The sequence below is a fragment of the Vitis riparia genome, chromosome 7 (genome assembly GCF_004353265.1).
Source record: "Vitis riparia cultivar Riparia Gloire de Montpellier isolate 1030 chromosome 7, EGFV_Vit.rip_1.0, whole genome shotgun sequence".
Classification (NCBI taxonomy): Eukaryota; Viridiplantae; Streptophyta; class Magnoliopsida; order Vitales; family Vitaceae; genus Vitis; species Vitis riparia.
In genome coordinates, this window is record NC_048437.1 from 29,231,637 (window position 1) to 29,259,568 (window position 27,932).

The 27,932-nt window shown below is 33.4% G+C and overlaps 3 protein-coding genes and 1 pseudogene across 6 annotated transcripts; all 4 read left to right on the forward strand.

Annotated features, from left to right (window-relative positions):
* The first annotated feature begins 3,858 nt into the window (after window positions 1-3,858).
* Window positions 3,859-5,228, forward strand: LOC117918826 (chlorophyllase-1, chloroplastic-like). The gene is made up of 2 exons (XM_034835743.1): window positions 3,859-4,162; window positions 4,260-5,228. The coding sequence occupies exons 1-2, from the start codon at window positions 3,920-3,922 to the stop codon at window positions 4,959-4,961; spliced, it is 945 nt and encodes a 314-aa protein (XP_034691634.1). The 5' UTR covers window positions 3,859-3,919; the 3' UTR covers window positions 4,962-5,228.
* A 1,484-nt stretch (window positions 5,229-6,712) lies between these two features.
* LOC117917853 lies at window positions 6,713-12,003 on the forward strand. Of its 4 annotated transcripts, none has more exons than XM_034834287.1 (9): window positions 6,713-7,430; window positions 7,527-7,676; window positions 7,998-8,150; window positions 8,565-8,624; window positions 9,125-9,181; window positions 9,775-9,906; window positions 10,011-10,343; window positions 10,493-10,836; window positions 11,234-12,003. In XM_034834287.1, exons 1-9 carry the CDS (start codon window positions 6,911-6,913, stop codon window positions 11,843-11,845), a joined length of 2,361 nt encoding a protein of 786 aa, XP_034690178.1. In that variant the 5' UTR covers window positions 6,713-6,910; the 3' UTR covers window positions 11,846-12,003. The 4 variants fall into 4 exon arrangements, with proteins under 4 accessions (XP_034690178.1, XP_034690179.1, XP_034690180.1 ...); XM_034834286.1 differs by having other exon boundaries at window positions 6,714-7,430; window positions 10,011-10,367; XM_034834288.1 differs by lacking the exon at window positions 9,125-9,181 and having other exon boundaries at window positions 10,011-10,367.
* Window positions 12,004-22,171: 10,168 nt separating this feature from the next.
* Window positions 22,172-27,630, forward strand: LOC117918246 (annotated as a pseudogene).
* On the forward strand, window positions 23,788-26,307 carry LOC117919171 (chlorophyllase-1-like). The gene is given in 3 exon segments (XM_034836286.1): window positions 23,788-23,940; window positions 23,942-24,070; window positions 25,630-26,307. Coding segments are annotated over 3 exon segments (960 nt in total).
* Window positions 27,631-27,932: the final 302 nt, after the last annotated feature.

A 27,932-nucleotide genomic window follows, 5' to 3' on the forward strand; every position in this document is an offset into this window, starting at 1 on the left:
TAGTACTGGGTATATATACCTTTGGGAGCAAATAACATATGAAGGCGTGTGGAAAGACTATGTTTGAGGAGTATTTTTGGAAACGGTTTAGAAAAATAATTTTATCATATTTTGTAAATCAAAATTTTATTTGAAACCTTGAAATATTTTTAACTTGTTAATTTTCTTTGTTTTTAAAAATAATTTTTATCCATAATACTTTATTTTTAGTTATTCTTTCTATTTATATAATTATTTTTAAAAAATCTTAAAAAATAAGAAAAAATAACTTAAAACTATTAAAATGTATTATTTTAAAATATTATATTTTCTGATTTTAGAAATAGAAAATTGTTTTATGTTTTTAAAACTAAAAAAATTGTTTCCTGTTTTTTTGGTTGTTAAATATATTTTTTTCCTTTTTTTTTTTTTGGAGAAATAGGAAACTATTTTAAAAGATGGTTATCAAGTAGGACCTCATTTGCCGAGCACTAAACTTTGACATTTGAAATTCACTTGATAATGAGTTGATGGGGAAGATGCACAATGGTCGTCAACATTCATATGGGGCTTTCCTTTATTCATTAATTCCTCTAGCTTATAAGGCTATGGGCCATCAAAATTTATACACCAAAGTTGTGTGTTGGTGAAAATTGTCGTTGGTGGGGTAACGTTGGAAATAGGTTTGCTAGTTAGATGATTACAAACATCCTTCTTCTTTTGTTATAGGAGAGGAATCGAGGAAGACGTTCATGATATTTGTCCAAATATTAACTTCATTTAATCATTATATTTGTCAAAATTTTAATTTCAATTCTTTTGGAATAAAATTTTATTAATGTGATAAGGTAAGGTTATGTAAGATAAGGTTTAAGGGGGTATTTTAGGCATTTTATATTAAATAAGGTAATTGAGGGTATTTTAAGGATTTTCATTAAATTTTCAATGACGACAATTAACAATCACCTATACGTCAATGGTCATAGTTGGTCAAAAGGGTGGTCTTGCTCTAATTAGGCTGGTCATGGGGTGTTGGTATAATTTTTCAAAATTAATGGACTAAAGTGTAATTGTTGACGATAATAGTATGCTACCATGTAGAAGTACAATCTTATGCTATAATACTATGAGCTTGTTTTATTAACAATATTTTCTATAGATGAGATGAGAATTTACCAAATTAATGACATAAGTAAAAATTTGTAAAAGACTAAGAACTATTTTTCTTTAGGGGGCTAATTCTCTCTATTGATGAGTTATTTGTAGTCAACCAAATAAACTATAACAATATGAAACCTTTGCTCCCAATATGTACTATTGAAACATTACAGTAAAACCTTCATAAATTAATAATTTCATTTAAATAATGAATTTTTTCAATTCCAACTTGGACTAGTATACTAAGTTAATAACTCACTAAATACATAAAATAATAATATTTTCAAAAATATTTGAAGGCCCCAAAAAATATAAATTAATAATTGATGAAAAACATAATATATATATATATATATATATATATATATATATATATATATATATATATATATATTGAGTAACTTCATCATATGGTCAAACTAGGAGGATTTGGCCAAGATGTGATTTATCTCTTTCCTTGATTGGAGTGGAACTTTGGTTTTCTTTAGTGAGGAACCGTTTCACTTGATGGATAGTCAAATGATCAAGACGAAATGCTTTAGGATGGTCGAAAATTAAGGTAGTCTATGATAAAAGACAACCCGCTCTTGGGCTTAAGAATATGTATTAAGTATTTTTTTTATAACTTTTATTTTATTAATTAAATAGATGAAGATATGCATTGATTACATTTTAACTATTTGTCCTAGTCTTTAGTTGCTAGTGAGTTGCATGAGATATGGGTCATTCATTTACATAGTTAGTTTGTTTCTATTTTAGTGGTCATTTGTGTGAGTATTTTTTTGTATTTAAACACTTGCTCCATGAAAAGTAAGACATCCATCAAACTTATTTATCATCTCATCTTTGGGTTGTATTGGGAGGTGCTAACCCCTCGAAGCTTTTAAACCTGCTCTTACTAAACCTTTCCTTATCGCATTGTGAGTCTAAGATCACTTAAAATTAACCATTATTTATGAATCCAAGATGATTACTTGGATTTAGCACAAATTTTATGAGAGACAAGAAAGGTTAATTCTTTTGAGAATGACACCCAAATCCTTTGTGTCCCCTTCAAGGTTAACCATTATATAGGTGCTTAAATATCTAAAAGAGAAATCAGAGAATGCAAATATGAAAGGATCGATCCATATCGTCCATACAATATGCTTTTGTCTATACTTATTATTATTCTTTCTGTTCAAAGAAAGAAAAGGACACACCCCTTGAAGATGAAACCCAAGATACTTGTAGTATGTGGCTTATATTGAGTGAAAAACATATAGAGAAAAATGGGCAAATACCCTTGTAGTACGGTTCAAGAGTATTTTTGAAATTTTAATACCTGAGGGTTAGTATAAATACCCTTTTATGTAACCCTAATTCAAATATAGTGAAAGTCTTCTTTCCTATTCTTGTAGACGTAGACAATCTATCGAACCATGTTAAATCCGTGGCTTTTTTTTTTTTTTTTTCCCTCTAATTTTTTCACTAGGAATTGTTGCATGAAGATCAATAATACTTTGTCCTAGCTCATTGCAAAGTGCAGCCAAACTGTCTTTATTAAAATTTGTCATTTTTGGCTTGGGTCACTTTCCTGAGTTTTGTTTGGGGGTGGGGGGACCATTTCAAAGGTTAATCTTTAATTGAAATATAGATGCTATGTTTTTAAAAATAAAGTTTTTATTATTTATTTATTTATTATTTATTTATTTTTTATTTTTTATTTTTTAAATTTTGGGGTGGGGACCATTTCAAAGATTAATCTTTAATTGAAATATAGATGCTATGTCTTTAAAAATAAAGTTTTTTTTTTTTTTTTTTTAATTTTGGGGTGGGGACCATTTCAAAGATTAATCTTTAATTGAGATATAGATGCTATGTTTTTAAAAATAAAGTTTAAGGTGACATTTTAGCCAAGAATATTCCCCCAAGTTCATTTAGGGTGTGTTTAGTTCTTAATAGTACAAAGCAAAGAAAAAAAATACCTATGAAAATAATTTTTTTATGTTTAGTTTTATTATGAAAAGATATGAAATAAATTAAAATACATTTAAAATTAATTAAAATTTTATTCACTTTAAAATTATTTTATCTACACGTAGAAGTGGAAAAGTAAGTTAAAAGGGTTTAAAGTAACACTTAAAAAAAAATTTATGACTTTAAATCTACTTTTTTTTTTAATTTTTTTTAATACTTTTCATCTTTATTTATTTATTTTTTTACATTTTTCCTCAAATTTTTCGCCAACCAAACATTAGTTAAATCATAAGAGTTTGAGCTAAAACCTCAAAAAAATATAAATGGAGATGGAGATAAAGGTATAAGTATAACTAATGGGGTTTTGCTGAATCCCATTAATTATGCAGATTGAAGGCAGCACAAACACTACATATTTTGCGTCTTCTAAGTTCTACACTTCTGATAGTTTGAAGCTCTATTGCATATTTCTTCAAACTCATGTCGCAAGGCTGCGTGTGAAGGAAATATCGGGTGATTGGAGTTTAAACGTGTTTTTTTATTAGAATTAATTGGTTAAAAGGGATGAAATAATTCTCATATGAATTTGACATTTTCTATGTTATTGTTTGAAGAATAATCTATTTTTGACTATTTTAAGTATTTAGAATCAGTATATTTTTGACAAAACCCTTTATTATCAATCAACATATTTTTTATTATTTAGAATAGAAAAATATGGAACTGGATTACCATGTGGGGGGTGAACGCCAATCCTCCACCCATTATAGGATAAGACCGCCTGTGTGTTTCAACATGCCGAGAGAGAGGGAGAGGGAGAGCAATGGCAGCGTTAGAAGCTAGGCCTGCACCGGCGGCAGCAACAGATGTTTTTAAGCGAGGAAAGTACACAGCGAAACCCATAACAACTTGTAACGCTCCAAAGACATTGTTTATTGTAACACCAGACACTGAAGGAACATACCCAGTTCTCCTGTTTCTTCATGGCTACAACATCTGCCCCTGCTGCTATACGAACCTCCTTGAACATATTTCTTCTCATGGATATATTGTTGTGGCTCCTAGGGTATCTGTCCAACTCCCTTTTCCCTTATTTTTTTATTTTTATTTTTACATTCTTTCATAATCAACTAATATTATGCAATGGTTGATGGTTTGTCTAGTTACTCAGCCTATGTTCTTTGTACGGCCGACCGGATGTCAACTCTGCAGCGGAAGTCGCCAACTGGTTAAGCTCGGGCCTTCAACCTGTGCTCCCAGAAAATGTTGTTCCAGACCTAAGCAGGCTCGCCCTTGCAGGCCATAGCAGAGGGGGTTATCTAGCATTTGCTCTTGCACTGGGGAATGCCAACGTATCCATGAATCTCAAGTTCTTAACCCTAATAGGTATAGACCCGGTTGCTGGGGCAAATAAATGCATGAAAATGTGTCCAAAGATCCTAACTGGTCCTCATTCCTTCAATCTGGATATCCCGGTTATGGTAATCGGTACGGGTCTTGGGGGCGAGTCTGTCATCGGCTGCATACCATGTTCTTGTGCTCCTGATGGGCTCAACTACGCGGAGTTTTTCAACGGGTGCAAGGATAATTGCCTTGGCTTTGTTATTCCAGATTATGGTCACATGGACATGTTAGATGATGATTATTGTACCAATTGCATTGGAACATCCATTGGGGCGATTATGGGTTCCATGTGCAAGAGTGGGAAGGGTGATAAAACATCGATGATGGAGTGTGTAGGTGGGCTTGTCGTGGCCATGCTGATGGCTCATTTGGAAGGGGAGACTGGAGACCTGGACGCCATTGTTGATGAACCTGGTATTGCTCCTGTCAAGCTTGAGGTTATGGAGGACCCAGAACCATAAGTTAATGTTCATGAGGAATGCCCTAATGGGTGTGGCTATTGAGGTTTTTAGTATTTTGGGGATAGATAAACTTCCAAATTTGTTGCTAGTTGTTTTTTTCCTTTGTCCTATATCTCAATATTTGTTGCGGTTTGTTTTCTTTGCTTGTTTTCTTTGCTCCATAGCTAGGGGTGCAATTTCGAAGTGTTAACCCAACCCAACCTGATACCCAACTTGAGTCGGACCTGATGCTAGGATGGATTTGGATAAACATTTTCATTATTCGAATTGAAATTGAGTTAAGTTTTTACAATTGAAACTCAATTTGGATTGAGTTTGGCTCAATATTCAAACAAATCGAGTTTAACTTGAATTTGTGCTTTTTCATTTTTAATAAAAAATATATAAGTTTATTTTTACTATTTTATTATTATATTAAAATTTTATATTATTAATATTTTAAATTTTGATATAAATATATAGATTTTTTTTTTACACCACTATGAATGTATTTTGAATCTTATAACCTAATCAACACAACCAATTTGAATTTAACTCGATCAGTTTGAGTTTAACTTGACTAATTCGAATTTAAACCGAATTTAGAAAAATGAGGTTGGGTTAGACTAGGGCCGAGTACCTCATATTAGAGGTTGGGTTGAATTTAACTTGAATTGATTGTTTGTTAAATAAGATTGGGCTTGCGTTAATAATCAACTTTACCAATTCCCCCAAGTTGCATGGTGATATGTTCATATCTTCATCTATCACTATGGTGTGCAGGTAGGTATAAATATTTATATATTCAACAGATCATGTAAATCAAGTCTAAGAATATGACACTGCCCTTTCTTTGACCAGATAAAGGGAGAGAAGGTGATAAAATCAAAAGAAAAGAAAGGTAGCCAATCTAAAGCCCTGCTTCCCATTCACATATTCCACCATTTTATTAATTGCACCAGACATTTGCTTTTGACTATGTGCATTGCAAAGCTTCTGTTGCATTCACTTTCTTTTTATTTCTCTTATCTTACTTTAAATGAGACAAGGGTGCATTTTGGAAAAGAAAAAGGCCACACAGTCATGATGTTGAAGAAAATAAATTTGAAATATTATGAGTTTAATTAATAGGGGAAAATCAATCAAGTGCATGAATCTAAAAAATAATGAACGTAAAAATCTTAGCTAGCTCTAAATCTAAAAAGTAATACGAGTTAAAAAAAAAATGCAATTAATAGTAAAAAAAAAAGGTTGTGAACTGCAGACTTCTGTATTTAAATGTGGGTGAGAGAGAGTAAAAACAATATGCAATTATCTGTATTTAAATGTGGGTGAGAGAGAGAGTAAAAAGTTAAAAACAATATGCAATTAATAGACTTTTGTATTTTGTTGTGTGTGTGTGTTAATAGACTCTTGTATTTTGTTTTATGTGTGTGTGTGTGTGAGAGTAAAAACAATATGCAATTAATAGACTTTTGCATTTTGTTGTGTGAGAGAGAGAGAGAGTGTGTGTGTGTGTGAGAGAGAGAGAGTAAAAACAATATGCAATTAATAGTAAAAAAAAAGGTTGTGAAAGGTTGTGAACTGCATACTTTTGTATTTATATGTGGGAGAGAGAGAGAGAGAGGAGAGTAAAAGCAACATGCAATTAATAGTAAAAAAAAAAAAAAGGTTGTGAACTGCAGACTTTTGTATTTAAATGTGGGTGACACATCAAGAGGATTGTGGCTAAAGCAGAAAGGTTTCTTGGTTTAGCAGTTAGGAATATTTCATCATATATTCTTTAGCCATTTCGATGCAAGATAAAGTAGAAATCCTATTATCTCAGTCCTACCATGCTAACTTCTTTTGAATTTTATAATCCAAACATACTTTACTAAACAGCATAAATATCATCATCCTTACCCCATTCTTTTCCATCCAAATTAAGTTCCCAGAAGTAGTTTACATTTAAGAAGAAGACAGGAAAAATGGCTTCTACTCGGGAGACAAGACCAAATATGGAGGTGATTAAAAAGAAACTGTTCAGAAGTGCCATGCAGGGTAAATGGGATGAAGTTGTGAACATATATAAGGAAAATGAAGAAGTTCACATGGCCAAAATCACAAAATCAGGGGACACAGCATTACATGTAGCAGTTTCTGATGACCAAGAGCGTATTGTGGAACAGCTACTACTCATTATCCGGGGTAAAGCTAAGGTCAAGGAGGTTCTCAAGATACAAAATGAGCGAGGGAATACCATTCTCCATTTAGCAGCATCTATGGGGAGCATGGAGATGTGTAAGTGCATTGCTGATGCACTCCCGGACCTGATTGGCGCCCGCAACCATGACAGTGAGACTCCTCTCTTCTTGGCTGCACTACATGGGAAGAAAGAAGCTTTTATTTGCCTCGATGAAATATGCGGATTGGATAAGGGCAACACTTACTGTAGGAGGAATGATGGTGATACCATTCTTCATTGTGCCATCGCGGGAGAATATTTTGGTGAGTGCTTTGCTAGAATCTTGTTCATAATCTGATTAAAGTATATCTTATCCTTTGAAAATAATCTGATTAAAGATTTTTCATTGTGTTTGATAGATTTGGCTTTTCAAATAATTCGCCGGTACAAGAATCTTGTTAACTCCGTAAATGAGCAAGGATTGTCGCCTCTCCATCTCCTGGCCACCAAACATTCTGCTTTCAGAAGCGGTAGTCATTTTCGATGGTTCACCAACATCATATATCACTGTAAGAATCACTTTTCCTTCAAAACTACTTCCTTCCTCAAATAATGTCTGGCAGCACATTTCCCTTTCCTCAATAGGTCTTACTTTGGTATTCCAGTTCTGCCTAGACGTGAATTAAGCACAATCCTCTGCACGGGATTGGTGGCAAATCAAGTGGATTTCATGGGAATAGGATTTTATCTTTTTGACACTCCATTTGAGTAAAAGAGCTTTTCTCTCTTTGAAAGCCTGTACAAACAAGGCCTTAAATGTATTTTGGCAATGATGAACATTGTCTCATAACTACAGTTTTCACTTTGCTCTATTGACTGTTATTTTCAAGGTATATTTGTTGAAAAGCTTAAGGAGGAAACATTCAAGCAGGAGGAAGCTATCGTAAAAACTTTTGATGAAGAAAAGGATCCTCTATGTCCAGAGAACTACCAAACATGCATCAATTTCCTCCGATTGCCCTGGTCGGCCTTGACAATACTATGTGGGTGACGATATCATAGAACTACACTTTTTCTTTTTATTTGTTTAATCATATTTTATGTTGTCCCAACTAAGTAGTTTTAGTGTTTTACCATATAAGTAATTTTGCTTTGGGAGGTGATTTTTCTGGGACCTCCTATAGTATCTATTAATCTTAGACTAGATGAGCACCATCGAAGCATGCGACCCTGAATTCGCATATTCTATGAAGACTGCAAATACAAATCAAAATCAGTCTACTTCCATCCGAAGTTAGGGCCATCAGGCCAATTCACTGAAGTTATTTCTTGCTAGGCTTTCAGGCTTAAATTCATTCGGGTCTGGATTAGGCACTGTTCTTATATATTTGTCTTTGGCACTTCCATTTCCTGTATTCTAATAAAAAAGCCCTCATTGAGCCTCTCCCCATTTTCAGTTGATCCTGGAAACCGTCCAAACACAAATCTTGAGCAATCAGAACAGAAGACTACCAATGGTAAGTATCATCTCTTTTGTTGTGCATTAACTATGTTTCAAAATTTTAAAAACATTATAAAGGAAAAAAAAATCCCCAGTTATAAATTATTTTGCTGAGATGTTAGCAGCTTAGCTATCATAGAAACGTGAAATGCAAGAAGTCAGTGCAAGCCTAAGTTGAGGTAAATTATGCATGTTGGCCTAGAAAGATACATATTTAGTAGTAGGAGGAATAAAGTTTGTTTTAGAGGTTCTCTCTATTGATTCTCTCACAGACTCTGGAACATAAAATAATCTTCTGCAAAATAGAGGGTGACACTTTTCATTGAGTGTAGCGCAGAGAATCTCTTATGCGAAGCCTCTGTACATGTAGTAATACTCTTTAGCAATAGGCTTATTTGCATGGTGATATCCATGGATCTGTGAATTGGCAGCAAAGCTGATGCCTTGCTTTTTGAATGTTCTGTTACGACTTCCCTATATGCTATAAGTAGTCATTAAGCTACTTCCCATTTTCAGCTAATACCGGAAAAGATCCAAGAACTGGTGGGCAAGCTGATCTGGAGGATCCCAGTGGTTAGCAATCATCTTCTTTATCTGGCATCTATGTTTAATGGGCTTCAGAAAAAAAGCATGAGCTGTTCCTATATGCATTATCACAGTATACTCAGAGCAGCTTATGGACCATTGTCTTGTGCATGGGGGGCAGCCTATATTGAAATTAAATGTCACTTCAGAACCTTTGTAAGATCAGAAAAAGAATATTTTGAGACATTAAAATGAGCCAACATGCAACAAAAAAAGGGATAGATTTTTCTGCTAGCTCTCACATGGTTGTATCCAATTTTGCTATGTAAAGGACCAATCTCCTAGAGGAAGTGCATACTACTGTCTTCCATTTCCAGGAACATGAAAAGTGAAAATAATGCAGGAACATGTTCAGCAACACGTTTGTAAAATTTGTTTTGGGCTATATCTTTTGAATGCGTCATTTTTTTTTATATAAAAAACAATTACAAGATCTCTGAAAGAACCATTCGGGTTGGTTTCCGCTAGTAAAATAGCCTAAGTTTCTGCATATTATAGGTTGATTGTAATGATCTCTATGTTTCCTTTTTAATTTTTGTGTTGTGACAATTCAAATAGAATTTTCCAATTATTTTGTGCAGGAAACCAATCAAACATGAAGGCGAAAGGAGAACTGCAGTCACAAGGGCATCAACTGATTCCCTCCAATTACCACACTTGCTTTAATATAATCAAGTTTGTATTCAAGGCAATATTAGTAATTCTCGGATTTGGTAAGCCTTTCCATACCATCCTTTACACCAATCCTTTAGACTTCAATTGTCTAGTATGCAGGACTTCAATTTTCTCAAAGGTTGTTATATCTGATGGTACTAAGGATTTAAGGCCGTAAAGAAGGTACGGCAGAAAAAAGAGAAGCACGTATGGGCTGCACAGATCTTGGATGAACTTCTTTGTCATGCTTCTTTTTATGAGTACGAAGATAATGGAAGAAATCCTCAACAACCATCACAGACGAAGGATGCTGACACAACACCTTATAGCATCTCGGATGACCATGGTGTTTCTTTTGACAACACCTTAGAAAGTCAGCATCTACCGGGAGGCACAGCAGCTCAACCTTCTTCAGCAACTAATCAAGAGGGTGAAGATAAAGGAGCTCCCGCTGATCAAAGCTCACCAGAAGCTCAGCGAAAACAGAATGACAATGGTAAAAATAAGAAAAATGAACAAGGTAACAATTATCTCTAGCAATTATATTTATTCTTGGCAAGAGTTTTATCTTTGATCGAATACTTGTCATCCATTATGTGGTCAGAATTTCTTAATAAATAAAATTTAATCATCTGATGTTGGCAGATAAGAAGAAACCATCGGAAATGGAGAGAAAAGAGACACCCTTATTAGTTGCAGCAAAGAATGGTGTGGTGGAAATTGTGGAGAGAATTCTAGAACTTTTTCCAGTGGCCATCCATGACAAGGATTACCAAAAAAAGAACATTGTGTTGTTGGCAGTGGAGTACAGGCAACCCCATGTTTATGAGCTGTTAGTCAAAAGAAAAGTCCTCAAAGACGCCGTGTTTCGGCACGTGGACATAGATGGCAATAGTGCACTACATCTGGCTGCAATGCTTGGAGAGAATAAGCCTTGGCTTATACCTGGTGCCGCTTTGCAGATGCAGTGGGAAATAAAGTGGTACGAGGTATGCAATTATCCATTATGATTTCAGTATTAACTTTCCATTTTAAATGGTGTAGACCATAAGAAATGAAGGGTACGATATATTGGGGTAGGAGGATTAAACCCTAAACCTGCTACTCTCAGGGACACTACTAATTGTGGTGGAAATGCTTGCCTGAACAATGTGAGGTTCAGAAGTTTACATTCTGTTGGCTGCATCATTCTAGATAATCGAGTAATACCAGATTCTTAAGAAAATTAATTAGAATATTTAAAGTTATGATCAGACAAAATGCGTAAATGTTTTTAATTTTGTAAAATTATATGATATATTGCTATATAGAAAAAAAGAAAACGGATGGAGAAACTTACGAAGAACTCTTCCTTTTCCTTGTTAATTTGAACTTTGAACTATGCAGTTTGTTAAGAGGTCCGTGCCACAACATTTCTTTGTACGCTGCAACCAGAAGGGTGAGACTGCAAAGGATATCTTCACCGAGAAACACATGGATCTTGTCCAAGCTGGTGGTGAATGGCTGTTCAAAACCTCTGAGTCATGCTCCGTGGTGGCAGCCCTCATTGCAACCGTGGCCTTTGCAACGTCTGCCACTGTGCCAGGTGGGGTGAAAGAAAAAGTTGGAACACCAACGCTAGAAGACAAGCCGGCATTTGACATTTTTGCCATATCTTCTCTTGTTGCGCTTTGTTTCTCAGTCAATGCTGTGATCATGTTTCTTGCCATTCTAACCTCTCGATACCAAGAGAGAGATTTTCGCATCTACTTGCCAAGGAAACTTCTAGTAGGCTTGACATCGCTCTTTGTGTCCATAGCTTCCATGCTAATCTCTTTCTGTGCCGGACATTACTTTGTCCTTATGGATAAACTGCAATACACTGCCATTCTTGTATATGCAGTAACCTGCTTTCCAGTAATCTTCTTTGCCGTGGCACAGTTTCCTCTGTACTTCGATCTTATGTGGGCCACTTTTAAGAAGGTGCCACAGCGAAGCTACAAGGTGGCTCCTCTCTAATGTTTTGCCTTACATAGATTTGACTTCGTTGTTTTGGGCTTGTGGATTCCATGTTTTAGCGGGTGGTTTCTTCTTAGTGATGGTGAGAAGAGATTTTATTGATATTAAATTTATGTACAAGTGTCTTCTTCTATATTAAATGTTATGTGATTAAATGATATGATGGACTATTGAATTTGTGGTTACAATTGAATTGAGCCATTATAAACCTTGCTTACAAAAAGCAAGATGCCCCAGGGAAAAGGAAGATCAGGGATTTATTTATTTATTTATTTATTTAATTTTTTTAGGTATGAATATATGTGTTTTGAGTTTTTCCTTATGCTTTTCTTGCGCTTGTTGAGAAAAATCTCTATTAGCACAGATTTAACTTCATTCCTAGATAGATACAGTGCTCCCTTGAGTATGATTTTATTGAAAACCATCATCTTTTTGCATGATTTTATGTAGCCTTATTTCAGCCATCGTGGCTTATTGGTTTTCAATTGTTGAAATGTTTATATGCAATAACACATCTCTTTCATTTTTCAAAATTTTAATTAATCTCAAAATAATTTTTCTCTTATTTTTCTCATTATTTATTCTTTTCTTTATTTTAATTTCCTCAAGATGATACTTTCCTTGAGTTTTTGTTGCCAGATAGAGATCCTCTCACTAGATTTTACTTTATTCCACAATTATTCTTTCCTTGAATTCATTGAAAAGAATGTCCTTCTGTGCAAGAGTTTAGCTTTACTTTATTCATCAGTATTATAATTGAATGAGTCATTCACATTTAAAAAGTAATTTGATGCGTTTTAAATATCCCATTTTTATTTTTTCAAATTTTCTAAATAAAATTTTAAAATATGATAGTTAAGAGGATAATGAAACATGGATGTTCTCTTTTTGGGGTCCATAAAATTGTGCTCATCCCGAATCCAGAGCAAGGTATCACTTTCAGTTTATGGTGGCTTGCCACAGTTGGGACAGCTTGTTTGCTCTACATATACAATAATCATCCTTGGTACCTTCAGCAATAGAACAGTAGTAGTTGTTCTAAGAAGAGGAAGAATGGCATTTGTCGTGGACACAGAACAAGGGGCCACTGGACCAAGCTTGATTTCATATGCCATGCAAGGGAAATGGGAAAAAGTTGTAGATATATGCAAGGAAGATCCGTGGGTTCATGATGAGAAGACCACTACATCAGGGGACGCGGCATTGCATATAGCAGTATCAGATGGCAGAGAAGATGTAGTGGTAAAACTAGTCCAACTGATGGCCCATCGCAACGTGTATCTGATTAATATAAAAAATGATCGAGGGAACACCCCTCTCCATTTGGCGGCGTCAGTAGGCAACGTTCGCATGTGCAAGTGCATAGCTGCTGAGTATCCAGAACTGGTGGGTGTTCGCAACAATGAAAATGAGACCCCTCTCTTCTTAGCAGCTCTCCATGGTATAGCTGCAATCTTTGCCTTCATGTCTATGCCGTCATTCAAAATATTCATCTCACCCTTAGCATTAGGTTAAGAGATCATTCTTCCCATATTTCGAGCATTCAATTTATCCCATTCTCTTGAAAGTTCAGCCACATATCTCATGAAGTTCATGGCTTCCTCTGCTATCTCATATTCAATATGACATGCACAACTAGCAATTTGAGAATTAAAAAAAGAGAAAACAAAACAAAACAAAAGAAACAAAAATTCTAGAGAAGAAAAAATTATTAAGATTAACTAAAAACTATACTAAAAATATGAACAAAGAAAAAGAAACAAATAAAAAAAATTAGTAAAAAGAAAAAAAAAGTCACCAAACTTGTGAAGAAGATCACAAGTACTCTGAAAAGGTCATATCACTGTAAAGTGGCACCATCCTCGGCAACGGCGCCATTTGATTCGTTCCCAATTGGTGTCTCAGCTGATTCATGTCCTCTCAATGGTCCCTGACAGTGGTGCCATTTGATTCGTGTCCAGCTGGTGTCCCTTGATTGTGGTCCTTAAAAGGGAGTAATCAACAAAATTTATAACCTATTACACCATGTACTAGGATAACCTTAGCTAGCATAGCATAATGGCTCTAGGGTCGTTCACTGGGATGAGTTTTTACTTCACAATTGATATTAATTCAAAGATGAATTGGTGCCTTTTCATTTCAAGGTTAGCTTTAAAAGAAAACATAAAGATGTTTAAATGAAAAAGGTTTGGTTTTAAACTAACCAAAAATAGTAACTGATTTTACTTGTAAAGAAAAGTGTTTCTTGGAGTTTAGATCACTAGGTTCAGGTTCCTTGTACAAAAAGGGAGTTTCGATCACTTGTTTCTTTTCCTCGCATTAGAGAATTAACATATAGTTAATTCTCTAACCGGTGGGGTATAGATGCTTCCCATTAAAGGGTTCAAACACTAAATCCCTCTCACTGATGCACCTTGCAATGGCTCGTGCCTCTCACCTAACATTTGCCATTCAAGGTGATCTTTAACCTTGGATTACCCGTCAAAAGCTCGCAAGAGATAACTAATGAATGTCTCTTTAGAGTCCAAAAGCTTACCAAGTATTGGCAATTCTAGAAAATCTTACCTTCAAGTCACTTCCCAAAAGCTTGCAAGAGGTAAACTAGTGCATCTCCATGGACGGAGATCACTTGCCTTACCAAGTGTTGGCTCAAGTGAATTGAAGGTGTTTTAAGTTAACTAAAAATATAGAAACCATTAACGGGTCATACTTTCTCTTCATTAAAAACTAAAACAACAAAACTTCCAATTTATGCATGAAGAAACTTACCCAGCTTTCTTCACTCCAAGAGACAAAGAGCCTAGCCACTCATCCTCTGAGGAAAAATCCTCATAGTTTGATTTGTTAGAAATAAAAATAATGAGAAAAGAAAAATATATATATGAAAAACAGAGCAAGTGCTCTGTAATATATTTTTCTTCCTTATACAAAAGGTTGTCTCCAAGAACAAGCTCCCGAGATCTCCCTCCTTTGTCAAGAAGATTACAACTATATATAAGAGGTTATTCACCCCTTTGTTCTTAATTAAGAACTAAGGAATCCTATGATAGGTGGGTTACAAGGAGACTTTGGGGATTTACACAACAAATATCTAAAGCAAAATATCTCAAGATGTCGGTCGAAAATATCAGGAAGCTTCAGGAGAACACCGCGGTACTGTATATTGAGAGAAAAACTCTCCGGGTAAGCGCTGTCAGAGGATCCGGATATGTCTATCCGGAGAAGTTGAAACGTCCTCCTCTCCCATCCGGATGTGAGATATCCCGCATCGCCAGGCTATCTGGATCAACTCCATCCGGACTCCCCCGGGTGGAAGGAGCTATGTTGCAAGGGGGACCGTTTGCGTGTGCAAGGTGTAGGGACCCCTCTCCCGGATGACACGGAGCGCGCAAGGCTATCCAGATCAACTCCATCCGGATTCCCCAAGAGGACATGTGGCGCACTCTCCTATCCGGACTCCCTCAGGGAGAAGCACACAACATTCATGAACATCACACCCGGACGATAGCATATCCTATCCGGATATGTTGTCCGGATCATTGACTTCCGCCGCCATCCTGTCCGAACGCCCTGTCCAGACATCTTTTACTCCTTGCATTCCAGATTTGCTTATGGCAAAGGACTTCAAAGCTTCGGTTCTTCATGTTTCTGAGCTTTCCATTGCTTTGCCATGGATTCCAAAGAACTCTCCTCAATCTCTGATTGCTTTGGTGATTAAAAAGCTATCAAAACACCAAAACTTAACACAATTTGATTATAATTGATTGCAAGGGTCCTTAATATGTTAATTGGGTTAAAAGGTGATAACTACTACTCAAAAGTGTTTAAAAGAGTTTATTACAAGCTATCAAATAGCACTTTTTGAGTAGTAATCATTTAGCAAGTTACTAATGTCCAAAAAAAAAAAAGACTAACTTTTACTTTCAGTATCACTGATGAAGAGGAAGATATATTTGAAGTAGAAAAACAAAGATATTGAAAAGTTTCTCATGGAGCTCAGCAAAAGAAATTGACATGTCACGGGCATTAATTGCATCAATGACGGATTTGTACTCATCATTGAGTCCTTTAAGAACCCGATCAATAAGATTCTCATCATCAACTAGCTTCCCCAAAAGGGCAAGTTCATTGGTACGAGTCTTTATCGCCTGCATATATTCACTAATTGATTTTAAGCCCTTAGTATACCGCTTTAATTGTTCCTTCAATTGTTTAATATGACCATGAGATGGTTTGGCATAGGTATTGGCTAAGGTTTTCCATGCATCAAAGAAAGTGGTGGTACGGGCAATAAGTGGTTGTAGTGAAACGAAGATAGCACCAAGGAGAGTGCTAAAGATGAGATGATCCTGACGCTTCCAGGTTGTGTATCTCGGATTTGGGGATGCAACACCAGTGACGGTGACTGTGGGTGGTGGTGGAGTATGAGTGCCATCAATGAAGTGATGAAGATCATAACCTTCAAGAAGAGATTGGATTTGAAGGCTCCAAGTGAGGTAATTGGTGGATGATAATTTGGTGATATTGGAGAGATTGATTGTAAGGAGATGGTTAGGATCTTTGGAGTTTTGGATAGTGATAGGATCGTTGGTGGAAGAGAGGGATGCACCGGAAGCCATTGAAGAGACTGATTGTAGATTTCTTTTGGTGTTTCTAGGGAAAAAAAAGGAAGAAAAGATGCCCAAGAAGATTAAGCTCTTGATACCATGTTGAATTAGAGAGAGAATTATTGAGAAACAATGACTTGACTTTTCCATTGATTAAGAATGAATATAAATACACAAAAATGGGCATTGCCGTGAGTTACCCAAAACACAAAAATAGGAAACAATCTACCCAAAACACAAAAATAGGAAATAATCCTAGAATTAGGGGATTACAACAAAAATAGGAAATTATAACCAATTACAAGAATTTAAAAATATAAAGAAAATATATTGCAATGAATTCTCTAATAAGATACAGCTTAACTTCCCTTGCTTAAATCACCTACTGCCCCTGTAATTTTTTTTTGCATTTTTTTAATCTCTTCAAAGATTTCCACATTATATTATTGTGTTTTTGTCTCTCTAATTTCCTTTATATTTTTATTTTAATATGGTTAGAACATGAATTTCATATTTGTAAATAAGTCCATATTAGAACTGCGATTTCCCTTGCATGTTTCTTAAGTATTTGTTAAAAAATTAAGAAAGAGAAAAACGGGAGAAAATTAAAATTGTGAGGCACTCTTTCAGATTTTTATAACATTGGTTTAGGCATTCTTAGCAATAATCCATAATTAAAATTCACTCATAAAATTCAAATTTTATAGGTTTGAAAGAGATAGTGATATCAAGATAGCAATAGTTCCTTCTTAAATTTTACGAAAATATAGTGACATTTATAATGAGTTGCTATAAACATAGGGTGTCACTACAACATAGCGTTACTTTATCTACTGACACCATAGAGGGTACCAATTGGTGACGTATTTGGAAGGGACACCAAAGCAAATAAATGGTGACACATTTAGAAGCGACACCATATATTTTTAGTGATGCTTAATTTGATATAGAGTTGTGTGAGATATATAAGGTGTCATGTTAAATGCATCACCTTTGAGTTATGGTGTTACATCATTATAAATGATTATGGAAGATATGATTGTTTTTGGTTGATTAGCCTGTTAATAAATAAAGATCAACCTGTGCATATTTTGTCCATAAATATAATAATCATATCACATTTAACTTATATTTTCATAATGCTTGTGGATTAACTTGTAATACCTTACATCATCTAGTAATATTTGTATATCAAATGTTCACAAAACGATAGTACATCAAACCCACCAAAACTAAAAGAAAATTGAATGCACATTAAAACATAATTTAGAAATGTTAAGCATCCTAACATTCATGTATACCTGCATTTCATATGAATAAAACTAGCTAACCATAAAATAACACAAGAGGTGCATCCAAAAACCCAAAATTCTCGATACCAAATAAAGTAACGTTTATGTCCTATAATGTATAACATAAGAGTCATATCTAAAAACCCAAAATCTTGTTGTCATTTTTTTTTTTATTTTTTTTTTTTATTCTTCATATTGTCCTCCCAAGAGTGTATCCTGCATTTCATAGTTTAATGAGTTTTAGAGTTCTTATTGAAAATAAAAATTAATTAATGTTATAAAAAATAAACAAATCTAAGTACTAATGTTTTCTTTTTTCTTTTTCCCATTTTGATATAAAAATAGTTCGTAAAGAATAAGTAATGTCATACAATACTAATGGAAATTTCATATAACAACTAACAGACTAACTATGTATGATCACGATACATCAACATGATTCATGATTAGTCATAACACAAAAGTAGTCAATTTTCCTATAATTTCATCAAATTCTACTTAAGAATATGTTTTTTTAATTTTATTTTTATTTTTTATTTTTTTATTTTATCATCAAACTGAAATCAAATGAGAATAACATTAATATCACAATAATTGGAAGTATGAAACTATGTACAATTCATTAAATGAGTAAAACCTTTAATGCAATAATGGTAGAATCAACAATTATCTCTTTAATGAATTTCATAACAAAGTAGTCACATTTGAACTCAAATAAAAACAATTCAAGAAAATAAAAAATAAATCAAAACTACAAAATCAAAATATAAATCTAAAATTTGAGAAAATACTAATCTTCCACTTAAAATCTACACTTTTTAAATTTATTTTTTTATAATTCATTATGCTTTTAAAAATCATTTTTAACATTTAATTCTTTTTATATTTATTTATTTTATTTCTTGCAAGGATTTTCTTAATTTCAATATATATTTTTTTAATGTTCATTTTGTGAAATAACAATATACATTAAATTTCATCTCAATTATATAAAATAAAATTTTAGTAACAATATATAAAAATGTTTTCAACTACTAATATGATAGGACATGATATTATAACAAGCATGAAAATTGTGTATATAAGACAAAAAACCTAAGTCATTATTAAAAAATGTTAAGAGAAAATTGTATGAGAAAAAATTAAAGAACTTTTCATAATTTTTATTTTTATTTTTCATTCATAACTCTAATTGATATTTCTTTTTTCTAATTAAAATAATTAATAAAAAAATTTGGATATGAAAAATATGTTCAAATAAAAATAATAAAAAATAAAAAACATCAAAGGAAAATATATTCAATATTTAAAATTTTTTACTTTTAATATTCTTTAGATCAATAAATTATCAAACATCTTTTTCAAAAAAAGAAAAAAGAAAAATGAAGAAAATGAAGAGCTTTATAGAAGGAATTGGAAAATTTTTTGTAATAAAAGGATTTTATTGAAATTTCCTAACCTTGAAAGGAAAATTTTATCATCAATTTCACATTACTCCAAAGTTTGGTCAATGGATATAAAAACAATAAGAAAAGAAGGCAAAAATAAAACATATTTTTAGAATCCTTTTGCGGGAGATGACAATATTGAGAATAATTTTCTCAAAAATTAATTTTCAAATATGACCAACCAATATCTTCATCACAATATACTATAATATTCTTAGAAAATAAACAAACAGTCTATTAAAGGAAATTTCATTAAAAATCAAAAGAAAATTATAAAACATCTTCTTAAAAAAAGAGAAAAAAAAGTTTTATGGAAGGAATTGAAAAAATTTATCTAATAAAAGGATTTTGTAGAAATTTTCTAACCTTGAAAGGGAAATTCTAAATTTTGGTCAACGGATATGAAAACAATAAGAAAAAAAGGTAAAAACAAAAAACATATTTTAAGAATAGAAAAAATATGAATAGAACAAGATGAGATATTAACCATAATACCATGTAAAAGAATAAAAAAAAATCAAAATATAAGATTTGATCATTTTTATAATTATAAAAATTTTCATTCCTATTTAAATTTTAAAAAACAATTCATTTACATTAATAAATAAAAAATCAAATTAATTTTTCATTGTTAATTCCAACATTCCAAATCAACTCCAACATGATATGGAAACTATTTCATTTTTCCTTTTTGGGAGATGACAATATTAAGAATAACTTTCTAAAAAATTATTTTTCAAATATCACCGATACATATCCTCATCATAATATACTATAATATTCTTAGAAAACAAACAGAAAGTCCCATCAAAGGAAATTTCTTGTAAGATCAAAAGAAAATTTCATACTGTAAAATGTTTATCCCTCATTCTGAGTATGAAAGATATTAAAAAATCATTCATTTATCTTCTTTTCATTCATTTTGGTGTTTATGGGTATAACAATGAAACAAAAGATATGATAGAATGTTAAATCTAATTTTTACTTTCCCACAACTCAATAAAGAAACACTATTTACACAATCCACGTTACAGATATACCAAATCAATGAATATAAATCAATTGTGTTAATAAAGATTTTGACATTAATAAAAAAAATAAAATGAAAATGATAGATCTAAGAGATTTTGGGTTACCTGAGAATCCACGAAGTAGAGAAGAACAATTGTGTGTTAACTATGAGTGTGAAAAAAGGTAGAAGAAAATTATGGTTAGGGTTATGGAATGAGATTTTCAATGAATATAAATTAATTTTGCTAATAAAGATTTTGACATTAATAAAAAAAATGAAAATGATAGATTTAAGAGATTTTGGGTTATCTGAAAGTCCACGAAGTAGAAAATAGTAGTCGTGTGTTAACTATGAGTGTGAGAAAAGGTAGAAGAAAATTATGGTTAGGGTTATGAAATGAGATTTTTTTGGATTCTGGGTATGTGGAAACAATGAGTTTTTTTTATATACTATTATTATTCTCAAAGTGGGTCCATTGAGTTATAGTATTTTAACATTTTTATTTTATATGGTGTCACTTTTCAAAAACTGACACTATAAACTTAAAATTAATATCATCTATCTTAATTGAAAATTTTTATATGATATGTCACCTTCATGGATTTTAAGCCATATGGTGTCATTATTTTAAAAGCGACACCATAAATTATTTTTGTAGTAATTATAATACATTTTCTCTAAGAAAGAATTCTTAGGCTCTGCTTGGTTCTCAAAAAATTTGAAAGAAAATGTAAGGGAAAAAATAGAAGGAAAGAAAAAAATGGAGAAAAATAAAGATTAGATTCAAAGTCAACAAATTATTTTTATATGCTACTATAAATTTATTTAATTTATTTTAACGCATCAATGTAAAGATTAAGTGATTTGAAAATGTATAAGTTTGTAACTAGTATTAATTATATTCAATTTTTTTTTTCATATGGCAACCAAATGAGAAAATAATTTTGCTTAGTATTTTTTCTTTCTTTGATATTTTTGGAAATTAAATATAAACTTAATATAAAGTTAGGAAATTATTTCTTCTGGTAGAAATTCTTTTTCATTCAATCGTACTTAAGAAACTTTTATTGGTAACAAATACATATGGTATACAATTAAGTACACTCATCAACTCCATATTGAGTTTACATAAGGATGATAAATAAATGGGTTGAGTTTGGAATTTAAATAAATGGGTTAAGAAAACCTAGGGTGAGTTCAGGTAGAAATTCTTTTTCATTCAATCGTACTTAAGAAACTTTTATTGGTAACAAATACATATGATATACAATTAAGTACACTCATCAACTCCATATTGAGTTTAAATAAGGATGATAAATAAATGGGTTGAGTTTGAATTTAAATAAATGGGTTAGGGAAATCTAGGGTGAGTTCAGGTATTGTCTTGTTTTAGCTCTTTTTGTACCAATTATATATAAAATTGATTTTAAAAATTTAATTTAATTTAATTTGTATTTTCTTATTTTTAATATAATAATAATAATAATAATAATAAAATAATTTTCAATAAAATAATTTATAAAAATTTATAATATTTTAATTATTTATAAGGTGTGCTTATTTTAATATAATTAAAAAATTTAAAAAATAATTTTTAAAAAAAATTTTAAAAATTTTTTTAAAAAAGTTAAAAGGGTGGGTAGGAGAATTTTCCATATCCACCCACCCCATTTAATTTTTTCGACGAAACATGAATAAATTTTATTTTAAATAAATGCAGGAGGGTTGGATGAGATTAGGAATGACAATGGGGCGGGTTTTTTCGGGTACCAGCCTCGACCCGCTCCTATTGGGACGGGGTTCAAATTTTAGAAACGGGTTTGGGACGGGGTTGGAATTTTTTTTTAAAACCTAGGACGGGTTTGGGGCGGGTTCGGTATCGCCCCATCCTGCCCCGTCCCGCCCCGTTTATAATATATGAATATATGAATCTCCGCCTCCAGTGGGATTTTCCGACAAGTTCGTCGATAAGTTTGTGGTTTTCGGCTTAGTTCCGGTGAATTGGCCGCGTTTTGAGTCGCGAATCTTGTCGGAACACCATGATTCTTTTCGATTGGTTCTATGGACTTCTCGCATCTTTGGGGCTATGGTAAAAAGAGGCAAAGATCTTATTTTTAGGGCTTGATAATGCGGGAAAAACGACGTTGCTTCATATGCTGAAAGATGAGAGATTAGTTCAGCATCAACCAACGCAGCACCCGACGTCCGAGGAATTGAGTATTGGGAAAATTAAGTTTAAAGCCTTTGATTTGGGTGGGCATCAGATCGCTCAAAGAGTCTGGAAGGATTATTATGCCAAGGTGGATGCTGTGGTGTACCTGGTTGATGCGTATGACAAGGAAAGATTTGCCGAGTCAAAGAGGGAGTTGGATGCCCTCCTTTCTAATGAGTCACTGGCATATGTTCCATTTCTCATTCTGGGAAACAAGATAGACATACCTTACGTTGCCTCTGAGGATGAGTTGCGTTACCACCTGGGCCTGACCAACTTCACGACTGCTCGGGGCAGGGCGGGTATGAGAATTTATCATACCCGCCCTGTTTAATTTTTTAAATGGGACGGGGATGGGAATTATTTTAAATAAACGGGGCGGGGTTGGGATGGGGGCGACCCGTCCCGAACCCGCCCCGTTGCCATTCCTAGATGAGATCATCTTACCCATCCCACCTCATTACCATACCTAATCTTGAAATACCCAACGCAGATTAGTGGAGGGCAACAACTAATGAAGGCAGCCTCGTGTTTTTTGGCCGCTTGACTTTCTGGCAAAAAATGAACTTCGACGTGGAATTGTCCTCCTTTTTCTTGCTCAAGCCATGTACACAAATCGCATGCTATCAATTTATCACTACAAACAATAGGACGGCTGATGATAAAGCAGCCGTGTACTTACCACCTTTAGAGAAAAAGATTCAACTACTGATCATTTTGCTTCCTTCGTCTTGCTAAAATCGTGAGAAAAGCAAGTGGGGTTGTATCCTATTAGGTTTTGTTGTCCTAATTGTTTTTTAAAACAATTTTAAAAAACAGTTTTTAAAAATAATTTTTGAAAATAATTTTTGAAAATAATTTTTTTATATTTTATAAAACAAATCCCTATTTGAAAATTTAAAAATAGTTTTTAAAATTATTTTAGATAGCCTTTAAAATACTAAAAGAAAAAAATTGAGAAAAATGATTTTCCTATATTTAATTGTATTATAAAAAATATAAAATAAAATATAATATAATTAAAATTAATTAAAAAATTATATATTTTCAAATTATTTAAGTTTCACGTCTTAGAGTTAAGTGAAATTAGTTTGAAATATCTTTTACTTTCATTCATTTTTTTTCCAATTTTCTTTTACCATAATTAGCCTTCAAAGTTTGTCACCAAATTGCTAGAAGTTAGGTGTGGGGCTTGTTAATTTGTGTACTTGACTAGTATTCATTGACTAGAAGGCTACTAATTATTTGGAGTGGGAGCTCTTCCTCTTGGGCCCAGCTGCATAGCTGCCCAATGGCTGTAATTCATCATTCTCTCCAATTATAAAATGAGAGATCTATAGCTTGATTCCCACACACTCTTAAGAGGGGGCAATGGCACTGTTAGGAGGTAATCCTTCAACGCAGGGAATCAAGCTTGATTTGAAGACAACAACCAGTGTTTTTGAGCCAGGAAATTTGAGTGTGAGTTGCATTCGAGTGGAGACTTCAAACATCGCTTCCCCTCCCAAGCCATTGTTGATTGTTAATTACACCAACCATTCAAGGGACATACCCAGTACTCTTGTTTCTTCATGGCTTCGAGCTCCGCAACACCTTCTACACTCAGCTCCTTCAACTCATTTCTTCCCATGGATTCATAGTGGTGGCTCCTCAGGTGCTTTCTCAACCTCTCTTCCCTCTTAACTATCCCCCTCCCCCCATTCTTCTTTTTTTCTTGTGCTAGTTTCCCATTTAGTTGTACTTAATATATAGTTAGGGATGATAAAGAGGGCAGGTTCACCCATTTCAACCTTATTTAATTTGTTTATTCAAAAATAGTTCCCATCTCTATCCTATTAAATAAATAAATAAATAAAATAAATGAGGTGGGGTGGGGTAGGCATGCGGATTTTTCATACTTGCCTTGTCCTGTCTATTTAATGTTTTTTGAAAAAATTTATTTATTTTAATTACATTAAAATAAATATATTTTATAAATAATAAAAATATTATAATTTTTTATAACTTATTTTATTTTAAACAAGATGAAACCAGATAAGACTAGACTATACGTAAACTCACTTTGAACCTGTCCTGGGTTTTAAAAAAAAAATTCAAATCAACCTCAAACTCATTTATTTAAATTTTAAACTTGTTCCATTAGGGGTGGGGTGGGGTGAGACAGGTACTCGGAAAAAACCTGTCCTATTATCATCCCTAAAAACCTGTCCTATTATCATCCCTATATATAGTTATAAAATTAAAGGTAGTGATGTTTGCAATTGAAGTATTACAATCCAAATAAGATATCTTAATATATTGAAATAATAATTTAATAAAATTTTAAAAGATATAGGTTTAAAGGTTATAAGTTTGAACTTAAGTGTCATAAGAGTAAGTGTGAGCATGATTGGGTTTAGATCGGCTTGAACAATCAAATCAAATTGGTTAGTTTAAACTAAATTGGGTTAACCCCAATTAAAATTGATTTATTTATTCACTCAAACTATTTTAATTTAACATGAATTAATTTAGTTAATTTGATTTAGAGCAAAATTGAAATTATACATTTTCTTTTTATATTTTATTATTTTTAATAAAATCCATATGATTAGTATTATCATATAAAATAAAATTAATAACAATTGAAAAAATAAAAATGTCTAAGTGGGTCCACGAGCTACAAGTTAATTGGGGTAGATAAACAGTTAGTAGCTAGTGGAGGTATTGCGGTGGCTTAAGCCACGAATCTTAAGAAAAACGTGTGAGGTAAGCTGGATTTTTATGGATTTAAAGTATTAATTATTGGCTGATTTGTGGGAACATCTACTAAGGCTGGGCTGGAGACCCCACTGTTGGACAAATTGCTTTAATTTTCTCATCAGTACCCCGCACTAGAGGTGCAACCTGTTTAACAGGTTGGCCCGAATGAAATCCAACCTAACCCTATGTTTTAAACTTGGAACTATTATTTTTGACATCTAGGTTGGTCTTATATTAGGGTTTTTCAAACTTGAACTCAATTTAAATTACACTGGACCAAAGTTGGGAAATTGAACCTAACCTGAACTTGATTTAATATTTTTAATCAGGTTCAACCAAAAGATTGCTAATTTTTCAAAAGATTGCAAGGCATTTGGGAGAACTTTCAATTAATAACCGCATGCACAAACACATTTTCTATTAATCTCCAATCTCTGACATGCAGTACTGTGAAATTGGTTTTCTATATAGTTATACGGACTATTACCTCCTTCTGGAATTCAAGAGATCGAATCAGCAGCAGCAGTCACAAATTGGCTATCCTCAGGCCTTCAATCTGTGCTCCCAGAAAATGTGAAACCAGACCTACTCAAGCTTGCTCTTTCAGGCCACAGCAGAGGGGGAAAGACAGCATTTGCTCTGGCACTAGGGTATGCTGATACATCCCTCAACTTCTCAGCCCTACTAGGACTAGACCCTGTTGGTGGATCGAGTAAATGTTGCCAAACAGATCCCAAAATCCTAACCTATGTTCCTCATTGCTTCAATCTAGCAATCCCAGTTTGTGTAATCGGCACTGGGTTGGGCGATGAGCCAATGAACCACCTACGTCCATGTGCCCCAGATGGAGTGAACCATGTAGAGTTTGTCAGTGAGTGTAAACCTCCTTGTTCCCACTTTGTGACTACTGAATATGGTCACTTGGACATGTTAGATGATCATCTTTCAGGCTTCATTGGGGCGATTTCGGGTTATATCTGCAAGAGTGGGAAGGGTCCTAGGGACCCCATGAGGAGATGTGTGGGTGGCCTTTTTGTTGCATTCTTGAAGGCTTATTTGAAAGGTCAGAGTGGAGATTTCAAAGCCGTTGTTGATGCACCTGATCTGGCTCCTGTGAAGCTTGATCCTGTTGAGTTCATAGAAGCATGAAATCATGGATTCTCTGCAATGCTATAAGGAGTGTGACAGCATATATTTTTTTTTTTGTTCCTCTTTGGGAACAAAGATTCAAATAAACGAAACTGTGTTGTATTGCTAATGACCTCTAATATTCTCAAGACCCATCATTTGTGCTAGACTAAGAATTGGGGATGAGGTGTTCCTTATTATAAGAACATCACATCAATAGATGATCATTAATTGTTTCCAATTATTATGTTTGTTTTTTCTCTTACATGGCAATGTTTAATTGATAATAGAAATGCAGTACAACGATTCTTGGCTTTAAGTACTGTGATCAATACTTTTGGAGGTTTCACTTGGCAGTACACTGCCAGCCAACTCGGCTAAAGCACCATTGATTAATTGGAATTTGCATTACTCTAGTACTTGGTATATATACCTTTGGGAGCAAATAAAATATGAAGGCATGTGGAAAGATGACGTTTGAGGAGTATTTTTGGAAACGGTTTTGAAAAATAATTTTTGAAAATAATTTTATCATATTTTGTAAAACAAAATTTTATTTGAAAACTTGAAATATTTTTAACTTGTTTTCTATATTTTTAAATATATTTTAAAAATAATTTTTATCCATAATACTTTATTTTTAGTTATTCTTTATATTTATATAATTATTTTAAAAAAATATTTAAAAATTAAGAAAAAATGACTTAAAACAACTAAAATGTATTATTTTAAAATATTATATTTTATGATTTTAGAAATAAAAAATTGTTTTATGTTTTTAAAAATAGAAAATTGTTTCCTATTTTTTGGTTGTCAAACATATTTTTTTCAATTTTGTTTTAGAGAAATAGGAAACTATTTTAAAAGATGGTTATCAAGTAGGACCTAATTTACCGAGCACTAAACTTTGACATTTGAAATTCACTTTGTTGAGGCCTCGCGTCCCTGATGATCCACGTAGTTGCCACATGGATGGACGCACGATCTCAACCAATATAGATTCCTGGTTCAGCTGTTCCTGCAAAAGGCGTCTGGACAGGGTGTCTGGACACACCCTCCGATGGTTTTGTCAGCCATGGTTAGAGAGAATAATAAGTTGGTCTTTTACTAGGTATTGCAGGCTTACCTTCCTCTTTGTATGAAGACTCATATATATAGTACCAGAAGCTCTGTTTCCCTCTTTAATGGTAGAGAGATATTTTGGCTTGTCATGATGCCACTAGGTGGTGGTAGGATCATCATCACCCTACGGACGACTGACAGAGATCGTGGGAGGCGCTGTGATTGTCAGAGATCGTGGGAAGTGACTTGTCGTCACTTCATTCCTATCCTTTCACTCTGTAGGTGGCGGAACGTGGGCCATGGCAGACTGTTGTGATGACGTGCAAGACTTGCTTACTTTTGTCAATGATCCGGATAAACATACCCGGATAGGTTATGTCGGTTGTCCGGATGTGTTGTGGCGGTCGTCCGGATGTAATGTTTGTGAGTGCCGTGTGCTTCTCCTTTTAGGAAGTCCGGATAGGAGAAGCGCGCCACGTGTACTCTTGGGGAAATCCGGATGGGGATACTCCGGATAGGATCGCGTGCCACGTGTCATCAGGGGATGGGTCCCTACACACTTGATGAGAAGGAGTTGATGGGGA